The sequence below is a fragment of the Tasmannia lanceolata genome, unplaced genomic scaffold (assembly GCF_043159265.1).
Source record: "Tasmannia lanceolata isolate RefF3 unplaced genomic scaffold, GAP_Taslan_0.1 ptg000002l, whole genome shotgun sequence".
NCBI lineage: Eukaryota > Viridiplantae > Streptophyta > Magnoliopsida > Canellales > Winteraceae > Tasmannia > Tasmannia lanceolata.
Genome location: NW_027518679.1, coordinates 33423225 through 33440912, shown reverse-complemented (window position 1 = coordinate 33440912; position 17688 = coordinate 33423225). Strand labels below are relative to the sequence as shown.

At 41.0% G+C, this 17688-nt stretch overlaps 1 protein-coding gene across 1 annotated transcript; it reads left to right on the top strand.

Annotated features, from left to right (window-relative positions):
- The first annotated feature begins 9121 nt into the window (after window positions 1-9121).
- LOC143890804 (uncharacterized) lies at window positions 9122-9523 on the top strand. Its single transcript, XM_077395486.1, has one exon. It carries the CDS (start codon window positions 9122-9124, stop codon window positions 9521-9523), a length of 402 nt encoding a protein of 133 aa, XP_077251601.1.
- Window positions 9524-17688: the final 8165 nt, after the last annotated feature.

Here is a 17688-nt window from a genome sequence, read left to right as displayed (position 1 = left end):
AAATGCGATAAAGAGAGTAGGCATAATACATGGTATGCAAGCAAAAAGAATGAAACATAGAGATATATATAGAGGATGTGAAATGGCATACAGAAAAGTGCATACAATCAGTCAGCATACATAGCATTCATGACACAGCAGAATGGCGACAGATGTAGATAAACCTAAAACATCCCAAAAAAAAGATCCATACAACCAGCGTATAGTCCAAAGACTATCGATACACAACAGAAACAGATAGATACACCGAATAGAAATAGAAATCTGAGCATCAGAGAACTCGAGCCATCTACTGAGGCGGAGGAGGCGGTGGCTGATGAGAAGAGCTGCCCGGCGCCTGGCCCCACTGGTCACCGGAGAGGTAGCGATAATAAGTGGCCCACTGCTCATCAACGTGGGTAGTCATGGTCTGGAAGCGAGCAGAGATCTCAGAGTCAACATGGGTAGATAGCTGCGCAAATTGTGAGGCCATGGATCGTTCAATAGCCTCCTGCATCTGAGCCAAATCCTGGCGAGTGCAGTATGAAGATGTATCCTGTGATGGCTGCGGGGCCGGTGCAGCCTGAGCATCGGCTTCGTAGCCGCCTCCAGCGGCAGGAGCATCGTCAACCGCTACTTGATTCAAAGCCATGCGGTTAAAGGTCTGCTCATCAAACGGGGCAGTCGGAGTCATGGTCAGTTCACCATCCAAGGTGATGCCAAAGTGACGGAAGACACGGGTGAGGACCATGCCATAGGGCAACGAAGAGCGGTAGCGGCCAGGGGTCTGAAACATGTAGCGAAACATGATGTACGGCAGACAAAGCTGGCGGCCCTCGAGAATGCTGTAGATAAGATAGGCCTCTAAGGGTCTGAGGGCTTCACGCATCCCACCACGAGGGATGAAGATGTGGTACATAAAGTTGTGAAGCATACGCGCTACCGGAATGAGGTCGGCGGATTGGACGGGCATACCAGAGTGGTAGTGCCGCGTAATCCTACCATAGATCGTGTCATGATCGATATCATCAAGTGAATGGGTCCCATCTTCCGGCCAGAAATAGTGGGTGAGGCCATCAAAGCTGATCCCAAGAAGAGTGGCAAAGGTGTGATAGTTGAGTTTGATCACTGTTTTCTTGATTTTGGATTCAATTTTGAAGAAGGAAGGAGAAATTGTGAGATTGGCGTAGAAGAGACGCACCAATCGAGGGTATACTGGTTCATTGAGGTGTAGGATGGATGTCCAGTGAAGGGCATCAAATTTGGCCTGTAAGTCGAAATTTTGAAGGACAGGAGGATCAATGTACCTGCCGGTGAGGATGCCCCTAGTGCCGATGTCGGCCCAGAGTTTCATGGCTTTATCCCCAGTAAAAAATGAGTTAGGCACAACCTCAGCCGCTACAGCCTTTGCCTTTGCCTTCTTCCGAGAAGGCCCTTCTTCCTCGGGAACTTCTTCAGGAAAGTATTCAGGGTCTGCAGCTTGGGAGGAGCCTCCAATGTTGAGATTTTTGGTTTTGGGAGGCATTGTGAGAAGAAATGTGAGTGGAGAGATAGCCCTAAAATGAAGGAGAATAAGAGAAATAGAGAGAAATAGAGAGAAATAGAGAAAAATAGAGAAATAGAGAAGGATAATGGTTTAAAAACAAGGAAATAGCCCTAGAATGGAAGAAAATAGAAGAAGGGGAGAAAGGAAGAAGAAAAAAAACGAAAAAAAGGAGAAATTTTAGGGTTTGAAGAAGAAAAATGGGTTGGTAGGAAGAAGAGAGTTAAAGGAAATGGTTTGAAGGAGGAAAAGGGGTTGTGGAAGGAGAAAAAGGAAGAAAAAGAACGAAAATGGAGGTAGTATTTTAGAAGAAAGGGAAGGAAGAGGGAAAGGGGAGAGGAGAAAATGAAAAAATGAACCGGATCCAGGGGTTTTAACGCTCCTGGACCGATTCTCGGAGCTCCGAGAAATAGTCTCGGAGTTCCGAGAACACACGCGTTTTTGGATTTTTCTACTGTCCGATTCTCGGAGTTCCGAGAAATTTTCTCGGAGTTCCGAGAACACACGCAATTTTTTTATTTTTCTACTGTCCGATTCTCGGAGTTCCGAGAAATTTTCTCGGAGTTCCGAGAAGCCTGGAAGAAATCTCGGAGTTCCGAGACAAAATCTCGGAGTTCCGAGAATTTTTTTTTTTTTTTTTTTTTTTTTTTGAATGGGAGGAGAACAGAGTTACATGTGATATTTTGAATTGCAACTTAACCAACCATGATCCAATGCATGAACATAGATGACTTTCCGAGGGTTTTGATGATGGCGCAAGGCCAAAGTTTTAAGTATCTTAATTTAGGGTGATGGTACCGACTCCCCCTTGAAATGAAGTGGGCTATGGGTACCAATTGAGTGATTTTTAGAGTTAGGGTTGGATCATCAAAAACCATGTAATCACAATCAAAATATGAGATATATATATACAAAGATAATTATGTCTTCTATTCATGCTTCATGTGCAAACTCTTTCATTTGATCTAGACTCCAAATGTTGAGTCCACTCCTAAGGTCACAAAATCGATCCTCATTAAGGGGTTTTGTGAAGATATCCGCCAATTGTTCATTGGTGTGGATGTACTTAATTTCAATATCCCCTTTTTGAGAATGATCTCTTAAGAAATGATGCCTTACCTCTATGTGCTTAGTCCTAGAATGTTGAATTGGATTTTTTGTCAAGTTGATGGCGCTTGTATTATCACAATGGATTGGAACATTACTAAATGCAAGATTATAGTCCATGAGAGTGTTCTTCATCCATAGGATTTGTGCACAACAAGCGCCGGCCGCAATGTATTCTGCTTCGGTTGTAGACAAGGCTACCGAGTTTTGTTTTTTGTTAAACCAGGACACTAGAGACCTTCCTAGAAATTGACAAGTGCCACTTGTGCTTTTTCTATCAATTCTACAACCGGCAAAGTCGGCATCCGAAAATCCTACTAGATTGAATTCATTCGATCGTTCATACCATAATCCTAAAGAAGGAGTTCCTTTGAGATATTTGAATATCCTCTTAACGGCACTCAAATGAGACTCTTTAGGACCCGATTGAAACCTAGCACAAATGCACACGCTAAACATTATATCCGGCCGACTAGCGGTCAAATATAATAGACTTCCTATCATTCCTCTAAACTTTTTCTCATCAACCGGTTTCCCACTTTCATCCTTTTCTAATTTGGTGGAAGTGCTCATAGGAGTTGGCTTGATTTGAGAGCTATCCATGCCAAATTTCTTAAGGAGTTCCTTAGTATACTTCTCTTGGTTGATGAAAATTCCATTTTTACATTGTTTGATTTGAAGTCCTAGGAAATAGGTAAGCTCTCCCATCATACTCATCTCAAACTCTTTTTGCATGGATTGTGCGAATTCTTCACACATCTTATCATTGGTAGCACCAAATATTGTATCATCTACATAGACTTGAACAATAAGCATATCTTTTCCTTTTCTTTTAATAAACAAGGTTTTGTCAACCGTGCCCATTTGAAAGCCACTCTCTAATAGGAAGGAGCTAAGCCTCTCATACCAAGCTCTAGGAGCTTGCTTTAGACCATACAAGGCTTTGTCCAACCTATATACGTGATTAGGGTATTTGAAATCCTCAAAACCGGGAGGTTGTTCAACATAAACTTCCTCCATAATATACCCATTTAGGAATGCACTCTTCACATCCATTTGATACAACTTAAAGTTTTTATGGGATGCAAATGCAAGTAGCATCCTTATGGCTTCCAATCTAGCAACCGGAGCAAAGGTCTCATCATAATCGATACCTTCCTCTTGGTTGTAACCTTGGGCTACCAATCTAGCTTTATTCCTTTGAATATCTCCATGCTCATCGAGTTTGTTTCTAAACACCCATTTAGTCCCAATAACCGGGTGATCACTAGGCCTAGGAACTAACCTCCATACTTGGTTTCTCTCAAATTGGTTTAGTTCCTCATTCATAGCAATCATCCAAAATTCATCCTTTTCAGCTTCTTTTATGGACTTGGGTTCTATTTGGGAGATAAAGGCCATGTTGGCACAAACATTCTTATAGTGAGATCTTGTCTTAACTCCTTGTGAGGTTTCACCTATGATTTGAGTAGAGGGGTGACTAGACATGATTCTACTATGTTTAGGAAGACTTTCTACTTCAAGTTCTTCTATAGGTTGACCTTCTAAATTAAGATTTTCTAAGGGTTGGACAATGGACTCTACTTGACTAAGAGGCTCTAGAAGATTGACACCATCATCATCTTCATTAATGACATTAGGAGGTTCAAATGACTCGTCAAATTTGACATGCACGGATTCTTCCACAATTTGAGTTCTTTTGTTATAGACTCTATAAGCTTTACTATGGGTTGAATAGCCTAAGAAGATACCTTCATCGGATTTTGAATCAAACTTATGCAAGGTGTCTTTCATGTTTAATATAAAACATTTACAACCAAAGACTTTGAAATAACTAACTTTGGGGGGTGTTCCACTCCATAGTTCATAAGGTGTTTTGTTAAGGTGAGGTCTAATGAGCACTCTATTTAAAATATAGCAAGCCGAGTGAACGGCTTCCGCCCAAAAGTTTCTTGGAACATTGTGCTCATTTAACATGGTTCTAGCCATTTCAATAATAGATCTATTTTTCCTTTCAACTACCCCATTTTGTTGGGGAGTTCTTGGAGCCGAGAAATTGTGCTTGATTCCATTTTCATTGCAAAAGGTATCAAACTCAAAGTTCTCAAACTCGGTTCCATGATCACTTCTAATTTCATTTATGAAAACCCCTTGTTCATTTTGAATTCGCTTGCACAAGTTGACAAATTTCTTGAAGGTTTCATCTTTACTAGTTAAGAATAACACCCAAGTGAATCGAGAGTAGTCATCAACAATCACATATACATATCTACTTCCTCCTCTACTACTAGTCTTCATGGGACCAAATAGGTCCATATGAAGGAGTTGGAGTGGACAAGAGGTAGATAATACACTTATGGGTTTAAAAGAGTTTTTAGCATGTTTTCCATGAATGCAAGCACTACAAACTTTATCTCTAATGTATTTGAGTTTAGGTAACTCTCTCACAAGATTCTTAGAAGATAATCTTGAAATTAAATCCATATGAGCATGACCAAGTCTCCTATGCCATAACCAAGGGTTATCATCCATGGCGGAGAGACATTGGATGTTTTGATTTTCAAGGTCTTCTAATGCTAATGAATACATATTGCCATCTCTATATGCAACAAATTCAACTTCATTATTCTTGGAATTCAAAATTTTACATCTATCTTTTTCAAAAAGAACTTTGTGACCAAGATCACATAGTTGACTAATGCTTATCAAATTAAATGAAAGACCGTCAACGAGCAAAACATGTTCAACCTTAATGTCCTTAATTTTAATGGTACCTTCACTGAGGATTTTGCTTCTTGTATCATCCCCAAAGGTGACATTTTCTTGATGACTCATGGTGACAAAGGCGAACTTGCTTACATCTCCCGTCATGTGCCTTGAGCAACCGCTATCCAAAAACCATTTGTCCTTTGAGGGTTTTCCTTTCAAGCACACCTACAAGAATCAAAGCTCATGTTGAAGTTTTAGGTACCCACTTTTTCTTGGGTCCTTCAAGGTTAGCAACATCATAAAGCTCATTCTTTTTAACCCACATAAATTTTGTTGCTTTTGATTTCTTAACATTGCATGCAAACCTTAAGTGTCCTATTCTACCACAATAGTGACAAGTGGGAATAAAGGCACTAGTGTTAGCATGGATGTAGGAGAAATTTCCTATAGCTTTATTTTTGAATGAGGCTTTTCCTTTAGAAAAGGGTTGGTAACCAAGACCATTTTTTTCTAGAGAGACAAGCTTATTTTCAAGAATTTCATCTAGTTTATTTTTGCCACATGAGAATTTTTTAAATGTCAAATCAAGTTCTTTGCATTTCAAAATAAGTTTCTCATTTTCTTCTTTTAAGCTTTTGTTTTCAAAGATTAATTTGTCTACTTCTTCATTCAAAGCTTTGTTTTCCAAAAACAATTTTTCACTTGTATTGGTTTGCAAATCGAATTCCTTTTTCATGAACCCAAAATCCCTAGTGACATTTTGTAAGGACTTTTTCATTGTTTTGTTTTTGGCGAGTTGTAAATCCAAATTTTCATGAAGTTTTTCACAAGCAAAAATTAGTTCATCATTAGAGAATTCATGAGATATATCATCAACATCATTTACCTCGGATAAGGAGATGTCTTGTGTTACATCGGCGAGTCCCATGAAGCAAAGGTCATCTTCATCCTTTCCGTTGGATTCATTTCCGGATGAAGCACTCCCTTCATCCCAAGCCGCCGCACACAAAGCCTTTTTGCCATGTCTTCTATTCTTCCTATCCTTGTCATTGTTGTTGATGAGTGGGCAATTTGGCCGTATATGACCAACCTTGTTGCACTTATAGCATCTCATCTCCTCTTTGTTTGAGGGTCTATTTCTTCCTTGGCTAGAGTTGCCTCCTTTCTTGAATTTGAGAAATTTCTTGAATCTCTTGGTAAAGAGAGCAAGATCATCTTGTGTGTCTTCTTCACTCTCTTCCTCTTCACTCTCAACTCTTGCTTTGAAAGCTATTCCTTTCCTTTTTGTATCTTCCTTTTGTTTGTTTAAGGTTTCTCTTCCTTTTAAAATCATTTCATAAGTTGTTAAGGAACCTATTAAGTCTTCTAAGCCCATTTTTGATACGTCTTTTGCTTCTTCAATGGCGGTGACCTTGGGATCCCAATCTTTAGGTAAAGACCTAAGTATTTTGGTAACTAAGTCCTTGCTATACAATTGTTTACCTAAGGATCTCAACCCATTTGTTATGTTTGTGAACCTAGTATGCATTTCGGCAATGGTTTCATTTGGGTCCATCATGAATAGCTCATACTCTCTAAAGAGAAGATTCATCTTGGACTCTTTCACTTGATTTGTCCCTTCATGAGCTACCTCTAGCATATCCCAAATCTCCTTAGCGGTTTCAAGAGTAGAAACTCGATTGAACTCCTCGGGAGATAAGGCACAAATCAAGGCATTCATTGCTTTTGCATTGATAGTGGATTCTCTTCTTTCATTTTCATCCCATAGTTCCATATCAACACTAGGTTCATTATATCCATTTTGGATACTTCTCCAAACATCAAAATCCAAAGATTTTAAAAACACTTTCATTCTAGCTTTCCAATATGGATAGTTTGAGCCATTGAAGAAGGGAGGTCTAGTGGTGGATTGCCCCTCATTGCTATGAGAAAAGGTTGCCATTTGAATCTTTCCCTTGTAGGTTTTCAAAGAGAATTCCTATGTAAGAGCCTATGCTCTGATACCAAGTGAAATTCCACTTAGCAACCCAAGAGGGGGTGAATTGGGTTTCTTTTCTAATTTTAAGATTTTTGAAAACTTAGATTGCACTAGTTTTAGATTGAATAGGAAATCCAAAATAGTATTCAAAACAATAGTGAAAACTTACCACACAAGAAGAGGAGAAGAGGCAAAGAAGCTTTGACACAAAGATTTTTATAGTGGTTCGGTCTTAGCTCAAGACCTACTCCACTCTTCTCAAGTTACTTTCCTTGAGGATTCCACTATCTTCTCCAAGGAACTTAAATACGGCGTTCCTTCCGCCTTGTACAAATCGAGCTCCACGCTCCAAGGGTCTTCTACGGCGCCCTTTGTGCCAAATACAAAGTAGATGAAATAAAAAAGCTTGCTTGCCTCTAGATAGGCTAATTTAAGGTAAAGCTCACTCACTCTCACAAGAACAAGATTGAACAAGTGAAGGTCCTAAGGTCTCTCAAGAATAATCTAAGGTAAATGGCACAAGTGAGAGATGGAGAGTGAAGATCTTCAAGAGAAGGAGAACAAATGGCTTTTTGTGCTCTTGAAATCTTTGTAATGTCCTTAGGTAAAAAACCCAAGAGTCCCTAGGTTCATATAAATAGAGGGGACAAAAAACACAAAATATTCGCACCCCAACGGTCGTCTCGGACTCCGGGCTCGGAGCTCCGAGCGGCTATGTTTTTTGAACCTGGAACAATTCTCGGAGTTCCGAGAATTTTCTCGGAGTTCCGAGAAGCCTACGGCCAGCAGATTTTCCTTATATTTTGCTGATTTTGTTTGGGCTTTTGGAACTTTGATTTTTCAAGATAAATGGAGTGTCATGAGGGTCCAACAATGTTGAGACACGACTATGAACATTCACAAACCCATTAAATTCTATCTAGGTTGATTTTAACTCTCCTTTGTGCCATAGACCTAGACTAAACATTGAGGACCATTTACATTCTAAATTTACTTGGTCTTCAATCTTGTTGGCACCTTGTAGAGGCTTTGACATGTCTTCACTCAACTCCATTGATGCTTGAGTTGATTTGCCATTCTTGTGCTTGAGTTCAACCTCGAGTTCAACCTTGAGTTCAACCTTGTCATGCACTCTTGAGGATGGTACACTGTGAACATTATAACTTTGCCAATGGAAATCATTAGTGTATAAAACCTTTAAAACAAATTTAGTTTGTTAATCATCAAAACAATTCAATAGGAGTACTTGTTGAACCCTTGGGCTAACAAAGTGTCACAAATGCCAAGTTTATGCTAATCTCATTCACGTGCCCCCATCTCAGTTGCATTCTCTTACATCGCCCTAGCCTTTCTCAGTATGGGGAATAGACATTATTGGGAAGATATCACCGAAGTCATCGAGCGGACATGAGTACATTTTGGTTGCCATTGACTACTTCACCAAGTGGGTAGAAGCAGCTTCCTATGCCTCATTATCCTCTGCTTCAGTTGCCAGGTTTATCAGAGCAAATATCATATGCAGATACGGAGTACCACATGAGCTGATCTCAGATAATGGATCTCACTTCAAGAAGGAGGTGGCACACTTATGCAAAGAGTTCAAAATTAAGCACCACAAGTCCTCGCCCTATAAGCCCCAAACCAACGGAGCTGTCGAGGCGGCGAATAAGAATGTCAAAGTTATCATTGGCAAAATTACCGAAACTTACAAAGATTGGTCAAACAAGCTCCCATATGCTCTATGGGCCTATAAGACGTCAATCAGGGCCTCCACAGGTGCAACGTCGTATTCACTGGTGTACGGAATGGAAGCCGTCCTGCCTGTAGAACTGCGAATTCCTTCTTTGAGAGTGATGATGGAGGCTGACTTGCCAGAATCAAAATGGGCACACGCTAGATACCAGGAGCTTCACATGATTGATGAGAAATGGTTGAAAGCTCTATATCATGTTCAAGGATATCAGTGCCGTATCGAGAAAGCTTTTAACAAGAAAGTTCGCATGAGAGACTTGCAGAAAGGAGACCTTGTGTTGAAAAATTTTCGGGCACCGGTCTATGATCCCAGGGGAAAGTTTAAGCCCAATTGGGCAGGCCCCTATATTGTGGACGAAGTCCTGCCAGGAAAATCCGTCAGACTCCTCGATCAAAATGGTGAAAAATTAACAGAGCCAACAAACCTGGACCAGCTCAAGAAATATTATGCTTAGAGCACCAGAAGACCTCCTTTGGCCAGCCAGAACCTTCAAAAAAAAAACCTGAAAAACTAATACAACAACCTTTCGCAGCCCTTTTGAGCCTTAACAAAATCAAAAGTCTTCCAAAACCTCAAACAAGGGGCATTTTTGCCTTGAACTACGCCCGACATGATCCCTATTCTTCTAGGGTACATAGGCAACCTGGTTTATCAGGGTTCAGTCGCTCTTCCAAACAAAAATCAATCACCTTCAAACCTTGAAAACCAAGGCAAAATCCTATCCTTTGAACCCATAACCCACTTAAAAAGTCCTTTTGGTGCAATCGGCAAAGGTTTGCGGCAAAAAAAAAGAAAAAAGAAAAAAAAAAGAGATGGAGTCTGAAAACCAGCTAGGCCGAAAACGCGAAAGGGCGGTCTAGACAAAAGTCACCCGCTAGGCTGAAAACCCAAAAGGGCGATCCAGGCAAAAATTAGGGTGTTAGCCTGCTGGATCAAAACTTGAAAAGATGATTCAGGCAAAAAAATCAAGGCAGAGCGGTCCGATAGATCGAAAACCCGCTTGGGCGATCTGGTCGAATGGCAGTGACTTCCCTCAAGAAGCAGAGCATCAAGAAATGGGCGCAACCTTCAGCATTAGAGTTGGCACCATCAGAGTCTGAATAGCGCCAGCAAGATCTTCTTTGACTCCTCTATACTAGGGGCATTTAAAACCGAACAATCTGAAGGGTATAACGACCATGACACAAATACTGAGAGAGGAAAGTAATGCCTTTAAACATGGTATTTGAAATATTCTAAGAGGGGGCGATCATTACCATTCAAAATGCTAAAAATATTCATTGGTTTCATCAGGTCTAGAAGCAAATCAAGTTTCTCTTTGAATTCTCGGTCTTTTGTGCGTCGGGTCATGTGTAAGCCATTAAAGTCTTGTGAAGTTAGTCTTTTCCTGAAGCTGAGGTGATATGCGCAAAATAAAATAATAATAATAATAAAATAATAATAAAAAGAAAAAAAAGGAGATGTCGTGTCGTCAAAGATCAAAACAAGTCAAAGCATGATCCAGAAGTGTTGAAGATTACTTTGCCCATATCTGTCATAGATCTCAGCATCATAAACAAGCAAGAACCAGAAGGAAGACTCTCAGGCTACATCAGCAATGTGTTTGTTTTCTTTCCCTCTTGTTAAAAAAAAGGAAAAAGGAAAAGAAAAGAAGAAGCAAAAACTCATGTAATCCCAGTATTCATGGAATGAAATATCAGCTTTACATTGCTTTGTTATACTCTTGTCATGGAAGCACGAATACACTAGGGGCATCTTTTATGACTTGCGTCATAAAAGATGTCAAGCACACAAAGGCAATATATGTCAATTTCTTCAGCAAGTTGAGATGAGAGAGGCATGAGCACATCTCGAGTCAAGCCTCCAAATCCCCAATCGAGTCAACTCCCAGCTGAGTCCGCTCTCTTACAAAATCTACTCCCCAGCAAAATCAGTATCTCCAGCTGAGTCCACTCTCTAACAGAGTTAACTCCCCATAAAAATCAATTCCCCGGCTGAGTCTAAAGTCTACTGTCAACTCCTCATAGGAGTCAACTCCCTGCAGAATACAATTCTCTCAACAAAAATAGTCGATACTCAAACTCTAGCAAGTCATCCAAGTCTTGTTCTCAGCAGAGAGCACGCACTCCCAATTTCTCTTGGCAAGAGATGATCAATCAATTCCCGGTAGAGTCGGTCAAAATCCTCTTCTAATTTCGAATCCAATCCGATTTCTCTAATCCTTATTGACTCCAATCTCGCTGACTTCCAGTCCCGCTGGCTGTGTCTCATTCGCAGACAGGTCAATTTCGCAGACAAGTCACTTTCGCAGACAAATCAAATTTTGTTTAGCTCCCGTCTCGCTGACCTCCAGTCCCGCTGGCTGCGTCTCATTCGCAGACATGTCAATTTCGCAGACAGGTCAATTTTGCAGGCAAGATACTTTCATTCGGCCATCTAGGCCAATCCCTTTTGATTCTCGTTTCGCTGACCTCTAGTCCCGCTGGCCGTGTCTCATTTGCAGACAGGTCAATTTCGCAGACAGATCAATTTCGCAGACAAATCAAATTTTGTTTAGCTCCCGTTTCGCTGACTTCCAATCCTGCTGGCCGTGTCTCATTCGCAGACAAGTCAATTTCGCAGACAGGTCAATTTCGCAGACAGGCTGTATTCAACCGCCTTCCCAAGGCATCCTTTCCAAAGTCCCCTGCGGCATTCTTTTCAAAGTCCCTCGCGGCATTCTTACCAAAGTCCCATGCGGCATCCTTTTCAAAGTCCCTCGCGGCATTCTTACCAAAGTCTCCTGCGGCATCCTTTCCAAAGTCCCCTGCGGCATCCTTTTCAAAGTCCTCTGCGACATTCCTTCTAAAGATCCCTACTGCATTCCTTCTAAAGTCCCCTGAGGCATCCAATCTGAGTGGGACCCTTGAGGCATCTGATCCTTGCAAGAATTCAATCTTTGCAAAATCATTTCCTTTACTTCTTTCCTTCTTTAAACCAATTTTCGGGTCAGGTCAAAATGTGTTGTCCTTTTGGCTTTGGCATTTGTCTGACGAGCACCCTCTGCCAAAGAGGGGCATCTGTAGACACCCCATTTTGACCTAACCCAAATTTCCCAAAAATTTGAATAAATCCCAAGACCTAAGTCTCAAAACCAAATTTTGAATCCAAGTCAAGTTTCAAGTTCCTGAAACCGATTCCCGAAGTGCCTTGAAAGCTAAGTTCCGAAATTTAAAAAAAAAAATAGAGGTCCAATTGCAAAAGAACCTGAAAAATCCGAAAGCGCCCGCTTGAAAATCATTTTTTTAAATATCCTTAAAACCTGAGTGATCCTGAAGCCTCACTGATAGCCTCCGTTCAATTACCCCAATTTTCCCTTTTATTTTTCCCGGAATTTAAAAAAATTGCAAATATCCTTGAGCTTTTTGTAGTAGCTCCCCTATTTGAACCCCCGAGCTCCAGTGTATATCGGCACAGTCGTATTTTGATATTTTCATTAACCCAGCTTGTTTTGGGATTTAAAGAATTATCAAATGGGTTTTACATTTTTCCGAAGTACTCCACAAGTGAGAAAGGACGAGCAGGGAGAGTGTTAGTATCAAATATGGATGTGCCAATATCATTTCCCTAGGAAAAGATACAAAAAAAAAGGTAATTCACTCTGCTTAGACCACCCACTATAGCTAGAAAATTCGCTAAAGCAGTTTGTCCAAGGAAGAAAGATGAGGTAAATATATCATTTTCTCTTATTCACATCCCTGCCCTTTTCTTGGACTCCCCTTCTAGATTAAAAGAGTAGTCACAAATGCACCATAGGGGGGTTGTCCACGGAATAGGAGGGGCGAAATATTTCATTTCCTTGTAAAATGAGGGTGGTTTATCAAATCATGGGTGTGGTCATACCAATTACTAGGCATATCTAACCAAAGAGAGCAAATAGGGAGGTGGATTGAAGAGTAAATTACCCTCTCCAAGAGGGTCTTCTTGGCAATTCATGTTGCTTTCTTTACAAGTAACAAGAATATGGCATTAGATCAAAAAGCTTAGGTGTAAGGCTGAGATGAGAAGGAACATTTTAGATTGCTAATATTTCTAGAATAAGTTTAAGGCTAAAAAAAAGGGACGGATGGTTAAGATGGGTAAGATAACAAAAGGAGGGTGGAGATCAATTGGAAAAGAGGGGGACTTGATGATAAAAGCCCTAAGTAGAGCTCGTGAGAGGGGAGAAGAAAGGAGGAGAGGCTCTGGACTTTTGGGGGAAGAACTTGCAGAGAGAATAAGAGAGAGAGGAGGCTCGGCCTCAACCGATCTTCTTCTTCCACCTTCTTCCTCTTCCTACCACCGACCACCACTGCCCTTATTATCCAACCCTCTTCTCAAACCCTTCCCCACTATCTTCCCTTTTCTAACCTCAGCCTCCATTGATTCCAGCGAGAATCTTGCCAGAATCCGACCATCCAAACCCATCTTAGCCTCCATCTTAACCCACTCCTTCCCCTCTACACCATTCCCATCTCCGGTCATCTCTTCACCACCATCAAACCTTCCATTTTTAACCCCATCTCCACCACCTCTGTAACTTCTCCATCATTGGAGCTCCGACCACCGACCCAACCGCCATCATCTTCTCCGGCCATCCTAGCTGGAATCCGGCAAGAATCCGGTCCTAGCTACCCTCTCTACCTCTGCCATCACCTTCCCCATCTCTCCACCATCATTAAACCCATTTCACCCTCACCTCTGCATTTCTTCTTCCACCAACAGCCACCTCTTCAAATCCGGTCACCATCATTTTCTTCTTCACAGCCCCTTAAACCCATCTCATTTTCACGCCCAATTACAGCCATAAATCCAACCCCAATATGGAATTGGTCAAAACCCATTTCATTTTAACCTCTCCCTTTTCTGATTTTTATCACAACTATCACTCAAACCCACTTCGATTCCTCCATTTATTTTAATCACCTACTCACCCCATTTATCAGTTCCTATCCTCATTTCTGAGATTTGAAGCTTCAAGAAGGTCATAGAAGGAGGCGAGTTTGGAGCTCGGCCAACTTCGAGGTTTGGAGTAAAGATTCGACCATCACTCCACTCCGATCCCGGGGCAAAGGAGATAAGCAAAAAAGGTAACATCTATCTAAATTTCTTCCTTTAATTCTGGGCTCTATTCTCTGATTAGCATCCCCTATTCTATTAAATACCTTGCTCTCATGGTGCTTTAATTTCTCTCTTATTATATCTGTGATGGTGTGTTGGTTTTCGCTTTTGCTTCATAAGCGTTTTGAGTAGAAAACTATTATAATGAGTGGGAGGTTTTCATTGGCATGTTCATAAATATTTTCTTCGATTTGTTTCATATGAGGAAATGGATTCCATGACAAATTTTGCTTGGGGTATGCGCCAACCAGCTGTGATTTCAGTTTTCATATGTTTGGGCATAATTCTATGTAATACATGTGAGTTCAAGAGTGTCTGGGCATTAATAATGTGACTGAAATTTCGTTTCCATACATGGAGTTAGGCTTCCAAAGTATTTCAAAAAGCAAATCAAGCTTTCTATTTGAAAATCAACTGAGATTTCCCCTTTTGTGTTCTCAATAGATAGCTTAGGAATTATTCCTTCTTAGTGTTTGTAAGGTCAAGTCACTCAGAACACCTGTAAAGTTAACTTGGGTTGAAATTGTAGATCTCAGAGTTGTGTCAATACTATCTTCCTCAATATCTTGAGACAAAGGCCCAAATTGGTTCGGCCCTTGTCTACATGTTGGTTCCCCAAGTCATTTTAATTGTGTAGAGGAGATTTGAGGTTATATATACTTGCACTGTCATGTTTTGATAACAATAACCCACTCTATTCTTCATAAGTGATATTTATGCGAATAGATTTCATGGTTTAATAAGCTTTCATGATGTGACATGAGCACTTTGTTTTGTGAAGGTTTATGCAACTGGTCGAAATCAATAGGCCTTAAGTTCCATCCTTTTGTGGCCTACTGATTCGAGCTGGGATTTCATTCATACTTATTCTTCCCTTCAAATCTCTTAAGCTCATTCTTGTTGTCGTTGTAAAGTCAATGTGTTTGGATTCATTTTGGTTAGGGCAGGTTATACTTAGAATTTTATTGAGACACCCATATCAACTAAAATATCACTTCAAAAGGGCATGTTGGTGTGCTGTGTTCTTCGCCCTTCAATTCATTACAAAAAAATCACCTCACTTCGGAAGGCTCTCATTAACTGACCAAAATGGATTAGCATGATAAGTATATGACGTTATCAAAATACTGCAGTGTAAGTGTCGTTAACCTCATGCTTCTATGTACGATCTTCTCTCTCGTGCATTTAGTTAGCGTTTTCTATCCTAAGCTTGAGGAAATTCATATAGAACTATGATGAGGCTACTGGAACCCCCTTACCCTTCTCGTCCCCTTTCTCGTACTGGGACTTTCCAGAGGGTTCATGGATTATTTCTTCTCTGGGGATATTTCTGCTTATAGGGTTTAGGAGTGCTCCCTTCTTCAGGTCTTTCTTTCCTCATGTTCCTTGGGATTCTCTTTGCACTTTGGGATCCCATTGATTTTTGGAACGCACATCGTCGGGTCTTGGCGATGACGGAATGTTTCTTGAGCCAACCCCTTGCCCTTCCTGTCATTTTCTCCGTCTTAGAGTCTTCGCAGGGCTCGAGGGGTTTCCTTTCTTACCTTCTTTCGGGACTACTCCCTTCACGTTCCTTGGAATACTCTTTGCATCTCGAGATTCCATCGATTTTGGGAACACATCGACGGGTTAAGGCGACGACGGACGGAAACCTCCTGAGCCAAAACCCCTTTCAATCAAAGGGATAAACAAAAGCACATAAAAATTAAATAGTAAAAATCCAAAAATAACAAAAATCGTCAAAAACATCAAAAGCATTTTTCGAAAAAGCTTTTTCGAACTACGTTGGCTTGATCCCTTTCCACAGGGTACGTAGGTAGCTTGGGTCCACCCAAGTTTAGTCAAACCTTTTTAATAAATATTTTCAAACATTTCAAAACAAAAACAAAAATGGGCAAGGATGGTGATGGCCAGGTCACTCGGAGCCCCATTTTCATTCAATTTCCGATTTTGATCGTGGCTTTCCGGTTTACATCGGTTTTCCGACGTTTTATCGAGTTTTGGGGACGGACGATGACGTAGCGTGACCCCTTCACAGGAATTGTTCTCGCTGAGCCCCATGACGATCACGAGACTTGTCCGATCTTCGACAGATTAGGATTGATGGGCTTGATTCCTTTTAAATCACCCTCTGAACCTATCGTGTGTTCCATTTTCTTTTCCCTGGCATTTTTTATTATCGCATACCGTCGATTTTCTGATCCCTTTCCTTTCTTGCATCTTTTAGCTTTTTGTATGCTTGTCTTAGATTTCTTATGCGTTACTTCTAGTTTGTTTGTTCTTCCCCCCTGTGATTTATTACTATTTTCTTGTCCTTGTCTCTCGCATAGGTTCGCATGCTAGTGTGTTTACTTTACTGCCTTGGTTGCTTAGCTATAGCATTTAGTCATTCGTCTTATCCTAATTATCTGTCTAGATCTGCTCTTTATTGCTTTCTCTATCTCATTATATCTATCATTGTCTGTTTAGTTATAGCTCTGCAAGCAGATGTTACTGCTTTCCTAGAATGTGATGATTTAGGATTAGATGCAGTGAGTTAGGATTTGGATGTTTATTTTCTTTTGCCCATCCCCGGGTCATGCATGCTTAGATAGACGTTTTCTCGGGGATGATTGTTCCCATTTCACATGATTTTCGCCCAATACTCTTCAGAGTTAATTAAAACTGGCATAAGAGACCATGTGCTTGCACTTGGGCAAATTGGGGGTGCTTTTCGGATCTTCCTCATTCGTCACCAGGCACAGACCTTTTGTATCTCTGGTTATCCATTGCAGCAGAGTATTTCATGGGATCCAGGGCCCATTTCCTTGGATGGCGACTCTGAGTTATTTTCAGGTGCGTCTTGGTTTCGAGGCTCCTGTCTCCTGATCAAGAGGTATCTCATCGCCACCCATGCTGTGAGTGGCATCATGTTTCGAGAGTTCCTTGGTAGAGCTCTCATTCACATTGTGGAGGTCTCAGAGGATTGACAGGGGATCTCGCGTCCCTCGCTCACCGTCCTCGGGATCGGGGTCCACACCAAGCTGCTGTAATGAGAGGGTGATCATTGCCCCTTATTTTAGCTGTACACGTATGATCGGCAACAAACAACTTCACTACCACAAAAGTCATATGATTCACACCTGTTATATGCCATTTGCAACCATCTTCCTTGCATAGAACAGAGTACTTTTTGCGTGATGACTTGGCCTTCTTGAAGATGAATCTCTGTCGAATAGCATATTCTCGAACAACCTTCTTGAAGTGTCTCATGTCATAAAACATTGCCCCAACTGTTAACTGGTCAAATTTTAATGTATCAACTTCTATCTCTTGGGCTCCAACAAACATGCCATCTACTTCCATTGGCCCACTACCGTCACTCAGAACAGATTGAGTACCACTTCTGATAGGAGTACCCCCTCTATAGGAAAGCCTCCATTGTAGCCTCCGTTGATAGGTTGAGCGGTTGGACTAACAACGATGTTTTCATGATGATCA

Excerpts from the sequence above, each read along its gene's own strand:
- LOC143890804 (XM_077395486.1), top strand. The coding sequence starts at position 9,122 with ATGGAAGCCGTCCTGCCTGTAGAACTGCGAATTCCTTCTTTGAGAGTG.